Source organism: Osmia lignaria, chromosome 5 (assembly GCF_051020975.1).
Source record: "Osmia lignaria lignaria isolate PbOS001 chromosome 5, iyOsmLign1, whole genome shotgun sequence".
NCBI lineage: Eukaryota > Metazoa > Arthropoda > Insecta > Hymenoptera > Megachilidae > Osmia > Osmia lignaria.
In genome coordinates, this window is record NC_135036.1 from 10,893,235 (window position 1) to 10,902,017 (window position 8,783).

The window sequence follows — 8,783 nt, forward strand, 5'->3', positions numbered from 1 at the left end:
TAAAGAATATTCTTCCCTGAACTGAGATACCGTTCTAATTTCCTTTCGATGCGAAACTCTTTACCGTATTTTTCTCTCAATAATTGCGTGAAAACGAGCTACTTCCTCGAGCTTTCCTCGTGCACTGATTCCTTGCCGCTTCGACACAGTGACCGAAAATAGCAGCACCCTAAAAATAACCGGATCCAAGCTGGCCGTCCCTGACCGGATTCCAACTTCCTGGACACCCGGTACAGACTTGGGACTTTGTTCAGGAAAAGGACGTTGCACCTTGACCCGTTCAATTATAAAAAAAAGAAATTTCAAAACGTCACCCTGTAAATTCATCCATCTTCTGATTTAAATGAAAAAAGAAATTTCTGTTCGAACGAACTGGCTATTAGTTTAATTAACGGTCGGATTTTGAAAGGAACGGTGTCATAGCAGCGAGGGTGGATGAATGAAAGAAATTCGGGACGCTACGCGATGGAAATTCCGCGAGGGTTTCGAGGCATCGAGTGACATCGAGGGCTATCGAGGACGTAGCCCTCGAGCTGCTCGTTGTCGACCTCGTCGTTGTATTCGACGTCGTACGCGTCTAGGTCCTCGGCATCTTCCTCGTCGTCGCTCTCTTTGATGATCCCGAGCCTCTTCGCCACGTTCTTCACGTTGTTGATGACCTCCTCTTGCACCAGATTAAAGCTCATCGCCAGCAAAGCAATTCCAAATAGCAAGTACAACGAGCAAACCGCGATCCCTTTGTGAGCGTCCAGCTTATACGCCGGGACGAAATCGCCGAATCCTGAGGCAAACATATACTTTAATCTGTAATTAAATGTTGGAATAAAAATTCGTAGAAAATTGAAGATGGAATATGCTAACCGATTGTGGTGAGAGTGATGAAGCAAAAGTAAGCGGAATCGAGAAATGGCCAGTGTTCCCAGGCGCTGAACAAAAATGCACCACCGAAAATGTAACTGACCACAAGGAACACGCATAACCAGATGGGCACTGGTTTGATGGGCTTCCTTTCCTGGTCCTCGATGTAATACTCGTAATCGGAATCGAATTCGTCAGGATATATTTGTCTATGCCCGGGATAATTAGCTGGTATCATATCCGGTGCTAATGACTCTCGTCTGTAAGTCCGAGCTGAAATACAATCTCGTTAACACTATATTGCCTAATTTGACTAATTTACGATTTTATTGCTATATATATAGAAAAACTTCGTTTTTATACAAATACTTAGTTCCAAAAATCCATATGTGCTATGCCTATTTTGACTCTTATAAATTTGATAAAAAATATTCTTCTCCATTTACCAACAGGGTAGTTGCTTCTGTAACGCTTGGTCCTAATACTCTGACCTCTCCTCCCGTTCTCCATTTCCAAATAAATGGAAGGTGGTCTTAGAGGAGGCGCTAAATTCGTCTTGTAATTGGTGGTAGCGCCTTCCATCGACAGACATCTCCTGGGTAACGACCTGCTGGCCAATGGTGCGCGTTTAACGTCGTCCTCGGGAGTGTCTGGTTTATTCTCTTTTTCATCTGCAATTTTATTTTTCTTCGTAACACCTTGCGCAACGTGAATGTGGCACGCTTACCTTCGTTTCCGGTGGAAGTTTGCCATCGTCGCAGCTCGTTCTCCAGTTCGTCCAAGGCGTATCTGTTGCACAGAACGGCCGAGCGATCGGTGTCGGGGAACGAACGCATCACCAACTTCCTGTCCAGCGATTGCGTGGTCATCTTGGGACTGGCTGAATACGATCGTCGTTTAGATTCGTATAAAATAGCTGTCTCGGAGAAGATTTACCTCTGGTTGTTTTCGGGCTGGGCACGGGTAGATCCGAGTACCTGCTCACCGTGGCTGACTTGAATCCGAAATTCGGATTCACCGAGGGATAAGGGCACGGTCTCTTCTGATCGTTATCCTCGTACCGGCGAGGGTTGTATCTCCATTGAAAGGAATACATTTTATTTTATTTCGCCGAGTCGATATTTATATAAAAGGAACAGTCTTCCAAGGGAAACTGGATTTGCAAATATTTTTATTTCGAGATTGTTGAATCTGAAAATGTAAAAATTTCATACTTGTACTCCGTGTCGGAGAAAGAGGACCTCGTCATGTAATCGGACAGACCCAAAGCCGAATCCGCAGACCTCTGACTCATTCTGATGGATCTTCGAAAGGTTCCTCTGCTAGCCCCGTACCGCCTTTCAATATTTATTCTCATTATAAATACGCTTAATTACTTCACTTGGTAAATAATTACCCTGGCTGTCGAACGGAATGGGATCTTCCGAAATGAGACCTCGGTCGTCTCTTCTTGGTCGGTGGTTTCGTGCATACGTAGCAACACACCCTCCAGTATAAAAACCTGAAGAGTAAATTATAAAAATTATAATCAAAGAATGTTTTCCGTTCCAGTTTCCCATCTCCGTAAGTGGACTCGAGTTTCATAGGGGACCTTCGGTGTTAACTGCTGATAGAGAAATGTGTAACGTCGCTTTGGGAACGATCGGTTACCTGAAACTCGACGCCATAATGTCCCCGATGTTGGAGAGGCAGAGTAACATCAAGGGAATACCGAGGATGGCGTAGAATATGGTCACGACTTTTCCGTTCTTCGTCTTCGGGGCGATGTGACCGTATCCTGTCGTTGGGAAACACTCCATTAGCCTTGCGTAATTTCCCGGATTACATAACGCGGACAATTAATCCCGAACGTTCGACTCTACCAGGGACGATCGTGGGAAGTTAACCGAACCTAATTTCATTCTTAAATCTTGAATTTTAGATCGCACGCAAGGTCAGGAATGAGAATATTTAGGAAGAAGCTTGAAGGTCGGTTCAGCCTCCAACAGATTTCGCAACGATCATCAACCATCCATTCTTCGGTAACTCATTCATCAGTCTGGGTCAAGGTCATTCTACCTTTCGGCAAGGTACGTTTCCTAGCGATTATAATATCTTCAAGGTGAAGAACTCCGTTATCTTGATGATTTTAATTAGCGAAGGTAATTCGGTGACTTAAGGGAACCGAGGAAAAGAAAAGAGAGAGTTCAGGAAGAGGAGGAAGATTGATCATATCCGCCGGACGGAGACAAGAATCAATCGATGGAACGCAGAGACGGTGAGAAAAGGTTGCGATTGAATTTCTTTGTTTCGTCCTTTATTTGCTAGGTTTTTTTATTTTTTCAGGGAAGAAGAGTTCCCGCGATTCTGCGAGAGGTTTAATGGAAGAGATGGCAGAAATATGAAGAACGTAAGAATCGAAGGAAAGGAAATAATGAAGGAGGTGGTAGTTTCCTCTGCTGGAGGAAAAGTGAATTTCCTCGGTGGTCAGAGTCGCACGGTGAAAATGACCTTGATCATTGGATTTTCATTCGATCGTGGCTTCTTCAGAAACGAGATTACGGGAAGGTTCAAAGTGGCACGTCGTTTCCTTCGTTCTATCGAGAATTTCATCGCGTAATTCAACTGTAATGCGGTTTTCTCTGTCCTTTTAACGTCTCTGACTCGATAACCGTAATGCCTGGGTCAAGTGGTGAGATTTTGTTCCAACACTTATCCCAACGTCACCTTGACCAATATCTTATTAATATTGAATTAATTCAATTTTTTTTTCAGGGATAAAAAAATAAATTGGCAGTGATCGTTGGGTCTGAATCAGAAACAATATAGACGTCCTTCGTGGCAGAACCAAGTTGCGTGGAAGAATCGTCGTATTACGCAATTTCGCTGGATTTTGTGCAAAAGAAAGAGGCCAAAGAACCACCTGTAATCGGTACACTTCCCCTTCTCGAAGCAACGGATTTTCCCAGATCGAAGGACGTCTGAGAGACACTAGTTTCCATGCATTACACATTCTTACGTTTCTCTTTTCCTCCTTTTACTCGGACACCTTTCCAAAGTGATGTAAGATAACAAATAGAAAGCTTGAAATTTGGAAAATAATTATTCCTAAATACCTCTTATTCTATTTATTGAAATATTTGCAAAAACAAAATATCAATCAAAGTAATATCTATAAATTTCCAATAGGTTTAAATTCAGGGCCAATTTCACCATCTCTCTGATAAATCTTTGACCTTTGAACCGTTTACCGAAAATCTTGGCACGATAGCAAGGGTGAATCATCCCCGGGGCGAAAACTGTTGATTCGAGATGGTTATCTAAAGGACCTCGGATCGTGTGTGGAACACAGGAGGTGCGTTCACCTTTCCACGGTGCATATATATAAAGCGACGATTCACTTTCATTCTCGTTTCAGTCGTGTGCCAGTGATATTCGCCGGAGAAGCTGATCAGTGACGCACACATCTTGCGAAACACTCGACCATTTTCTTCTCATCGAAGAATTCTTTTTACCGAAGAATATGAAGTGTTTGTTTTTACTTGGTTGTTTGACTGTGCTTGTCAACTCGCAAAACGATGATTGGGTTTGGAGAAAAGACGAGGAACAACAGGACAGGTTGGATGAAACCGAGTATGTTTTAATTTTTCTTACAAAAGATTCAAACGAATACGAAAGAATAAAGTCAATTCCGAACGTTGCTCGAGTTTTATATTGAAAAGATTATTCTTTTGTACGTATTTGGTTCAGTTATAGGTACCAGGTGAACGAAAACCCAGCAGATTTCGACCACGAGAGACCTTTGATAGGATTCAGACCACAAAACTCGGGACCTTACGGTCCTAACAGTAGACCCATTGTACCAGCATCGTATCCTGGCAACAAAGGAGTTCTTGTCGGTCCTGGTGGACCGACTGGTATTATAAAAAGGTATTCGTATCTTCCCACTGTTTTCCAACCCAGTAAATCCGTTTCAACATTTCTGCTATATGTTGATTGGTTTTTGTACCATGAAGTAAGTAAATTTAATATCACTCTATGAAAGGTAAATGAATTTCTTCGAATTCGATATTTAGACCCTCCTACAGTGGAAGTATAGAAGAGAGGCCTGTGAATTCTGCTTTCTTCCCATCTTCAATCAAAGATGATCCACGATATCAAGATTACGACGTCTGTAGATGCAGATATAGTTTCAATTGCCCTTCTTTTGCTTTGAAATTCGTAAGTGATTTACATAAACTTATTCAGAAAGTTTATATGGATTCTAATTATATTTGTAATCCAGGGAAGTTGCTCCAAGGATAAGAAATTCTGTTGCTTCAACAGCAAGAAGTATCCTGCTTTAGTCTCTGAATTGGGAGCTGGACAATATCCTCCTCATCGAGTAAGTTCGACAAGAAATAAATTGCAATTATAAAGCAATGACAGAAATGAAACACAGGAAATCCATATTTCAGGGACCACCTCAGAAGTACGGGCCAGCGATGTTCGCGCAATCGGCAAACTATTACGGAAATCGAAGACCACAAGGGAGCTTCTATCCCGGCAATAGATATCCTGGAAATTACCATTCCTCGGGGGAGAGCCCTTATCCAAGACCCCACGGCAACCCTTACGAGGAGAATTACGACTACGACATCGACCTTTACAGTCGTTCGCTAAAGAGAAATCAGACCGATAGCGAGTCAAGCACCAGTGAAAAAGCTTAAAGCACGATTTACAACGAGACATTTCTTATTAGATCGCTTTGTAAGTCTTCTCTCGTTCGAGGAATTTTCAATCCTCTCGTTCGACTCTTATGAATGACACGCTCGTGAGGGAGATTCGTTTCAAATGTGAAAAGGAAGGTTTCGTATTTAGGTTGTCAGATTTTAATTTGATAAATTGGATGTATGGAGATTAGAAGCTAGAGGAGATAAGATGGAAAATTAATTTTTTATGAATGTATATGTAGAATTATCTTAGGAAAAAAAATAGAATACCAAAGACGAGTAACGAAACGTCATATTAAATGATATATTATAAATAAACGATGGAAACTTACCGATAGTTGTTATAACCACGATAGAGTAAAATAGGGCACCAGCAAAAGTCCATTGAATATCATCTTCTCCCTCGCTGCCATTCCAGCCTTCTTTCTCCATCATCCACACAAGATTGCTCTCAAAACTCTGTGGAGAAAAATAGGCATACGTTGCAGAGAAACGGTCGTTACAAGACGTGAGTGATGAAAATGGTACCTTTAACTCTCGCAACGCCTTCTCCGTCCAATTTTCACGAATCAGAACCTCGACTTCTTTCGTGATCTTCCAGAGCTGTTCTGCTACGTTCCCTCTTATGTCTTTGATGTTTCTTTTTATCTATAATGATGAAACAAAGAAAGGAATGAGGATTAAGAGAAACAGAGTGAAAAATAGAAAAGGGGAAAACAAAAGAAGAATGCCTACAAGAAATATTGACACAGATAAACATAGAATTAAGATGAAAATAGCAAGAAGAAGAAGAAGAAGAAGAGTAAGAAAGGGAAGGAATATTAAATTAATCAACAGAATAATGGAGAACCCTAGCAATGCTAATATTTAACTTTTAACAAATTTTCAGATACTTCAAGTAACATTTTACAATTGTAAAGTGAAGAAGACCTGAAAAGTACCTCTTTTTCGTGGTTTGCTTCGAGGGCTTCGAAAGCGTACGCCCCGATCACGCAATAAAGTACGACCAACGAGATCAACGACACGTGGGAAAAAACGCATCTGAAGAACTTCCACAAAAGTCGCAGGAACCTGATGCACTTCGAGGGTTTCTCTGCCTCGACCATCAGCTCGAACGCTTCCTGTCGTGAACGTGGCATCGTGCTTTCCACCTCGAAGCACACTCAACTTCTCTTCTCCTCGTCCATCGTGCTTCTCTTCGAATCTTTCTACCTTCGCCCGTTGGATCTTCGATATCTTCCCGTGCCCACAATTCCACTTCAACCAACAACGATATCTATTTATCACGTTCACGATTGACGTCTTGATGCGTTGACAACAGAAACACCGTTTCTACTTAGTTTTCGAGCCCTGTTTCATTCGTTTTATTATAGTTACGTGTGTATTTTTTAATTGTAAATGGAAGAATATGTTAGATCACACGGTAAATGCGTTGTTTATGTTAAACGTCATAGTCTACTAATGATTTATGCACTAGGAAATGTGTTGTAACTGGTACTGATATTTATGATGATATTTCTGGTTGAACACGTCAAGTCGGGCACGTTGAGGAAACGTTCCTCGACGCGAAACAGCGACGGAACTAACGTAAAACATACGCATGTTTCGTCCAAAACGAGATGGTCGATTCCAAATTTATCCCACCCATGCTATCGTTGAAATTTCGTCTGGTGGCGACGCTCTATCACCCATCCACCTACAATCACTTGACAAAAACGATTAAATAATGCGTTGTTCGTTAAATTGTAACATCTAATTACCTAATTAAGCTTTAAAACAGAAATAGAAATTAGAAATTATTCATTAGATTATCGTAGATTTCGAATTGTAAGAATTAAACTTTAATTTAAAACAATCAAAGAGGGAAGAAGTTAGGTCCTGTTTTTATTTATTTGTGTGATCTATTGATTGAAATTAATTAAAAACTTGTAATTTTAGGATAAGTTCTTGAAGTATCCTTCTGAAATAATTTAGAAATAGTAATTTAATGTACATTTATTCAATTTTAAGTCATTTTTCATATCATCTAAGTGTTTTGTTAAAAATTTCATGCTTTTGTTTGAATTATAATGTATTTATTAGAATAATTGTTTTAAATAAATGTATATCCTCAGCGAAAGTTGCTTATTTTGTAAATAATTTATCCCTTTAGCAATAAAATATCATAATATCAAAGAAATAATAGATTAAAACGATCTTTAGGTATTTTTGAATTTCAAATTTCTGCGCCCTTTTTAAAAATCGTACAGGTGGCGCCATCTAGCGGTGAACGGCGGAACCAAGAATTTAGAAAATCGCGATTTTCTCAAAAATTAGCAATTTTTCGGCATTTTGGAGGACAGGAATGCATTCTACGACCTCGAATTAATAGGAAAAGTGACCTCACAATCGATTTTACGTCCTAGAATAGAAAATAGAAAAATAGGCCGTTTATGGACACACAAATGCTAGCGGCGCGTAGCGGCGAAAAGTGGAACTAATTTCAATTAACTTTACATATGGCCTATGCAATGCTTTACATTTTTTGGATTTTTACACTTATTAGGCAGATTTAGGCGATCAGACTGCTAGGATAAAAGCACTAAGGTTCATTTCATTTAATGGGTATAATAAATATCCAGAAAATTAGGTTTTAATTGATTTTAGACGTTGTTCTTTGACCACATGCTAATTAATTCAATTAACAGCCTATTTATTTTAGATTTAGCATCGTTACTTAATTTAATGAACCTTTAACGTCTTAATACGTGCCAAATTAGGGATTAAAAGGTCCACATAAGCCTAAAAATCGAGAAAAGCTGAAGCATTGCACGGCCCATATATAAAATTAATTGAAATTAGTTCCACTTTTCGCCGCTACGCGCCGCTAGTATTTGTGTGTCCATAAACGGCCTATTTTTCTATTTTCTATTCTAGGACGTAAAATCGATTGTGAGGTCACTTTTCCTATTAATTCGAGGTCGTAGAATGCATTCCTGCCCTCCAAAATGCCGAAAAATTGCTAATTTTTGAGAAAATCGCGATTTTCTAAATTCCTAGTTCCGCCGTTCACCGCTAGATGGCGCCACCTGTACGATTTTTAAAAAGGGCGCAGAAATTTGAAATTCAAACTTGTTATAATTCAATACTTCCAGTTTATTTAACTTATTACATTAAAACAATTACAATGGACTCTTTTATTACGATAAGAATGATCTATTAATAATATTTTGATAAACATTTAACACCATTTAT

At 39.7% G+C, this 8,783-nt stretch overlaps 2 protein-coding genes across 3 annotated transcripts; one reads left to right on the forward strand and one right to left on the reverse strand.

The window, feature by feature from the left end:
* Positions 1-448: 448 nt before the first annotated feature.
* galene (potassium two pore domain channel subfamily K member galene) lies at positions 449-7,151 on the reverse strand. Its single transcript, XM_076688384.1, has 11 exons — positions 6,491-7,151; positions 6,078-6,197; positions 5,882-6,008; positions 2,509-2,635; positions 2,255-2,359; positions 2,073-2,195; positions 1,795-1,934; positions 1,586-1,738; positions 1,305-1,529; positions 862-1,131; positions 449-781 (listed from the first exon to the last, which is right to left on the reverse strand). The coding sequence occupies exons 1-11, from the start codon at positions 6,686-6,688 to the stop codon at positions 459-461; spliced, it is 1,911 nt and encodes a 636-aa protein (XP_076544499.1). The 5' UTR covers positions 6,689-7,151; the 3' UTR covers positions 449-458.
* LOC117604722 (uncharacterized) lies at positions 3,007-6,331 on the forward strand. Of its 2 annotated transcripts, XR_004581503.2 has the most exons (10): positions 3,007-3,115; positions 3,184-3,529; positions 3,613-3,900; positions 4,027-4,192; positions 4,256-4,470; positions 4,588-4,767; positions 4,914-5,058; positions 5,123-5,221; positions 5,295-6,057; positions 6,151-6,331. XR_004581503.2 is itself a non-coding variant. In XM_034325124.2 (9 exons), exons 5-9 carry the CDS (start codon positions 4,361-4,363, stop codon positions 5,544-5,546), a joined length of 786 nt encoding a protein of 261 aa, XP_034181015.2. In that variant the 5' UTR covers positions 3,007-3,115; positions 3,184-3,529; positions 3,613-3,900; positions 4,027-4,192; positions 4,256-4,360; the 3' UTR covers positions 5,547-6,331. The 2 variants fall into 2 exon arrangements, 1 of the variants encoding a protein (XP_034181015.2); XM_034325124.2 differs by having other exon boundaries at positions 5,295-6,331.
* Positions 7,152-8,783: the final 1,632 nt, after the last annotated feature.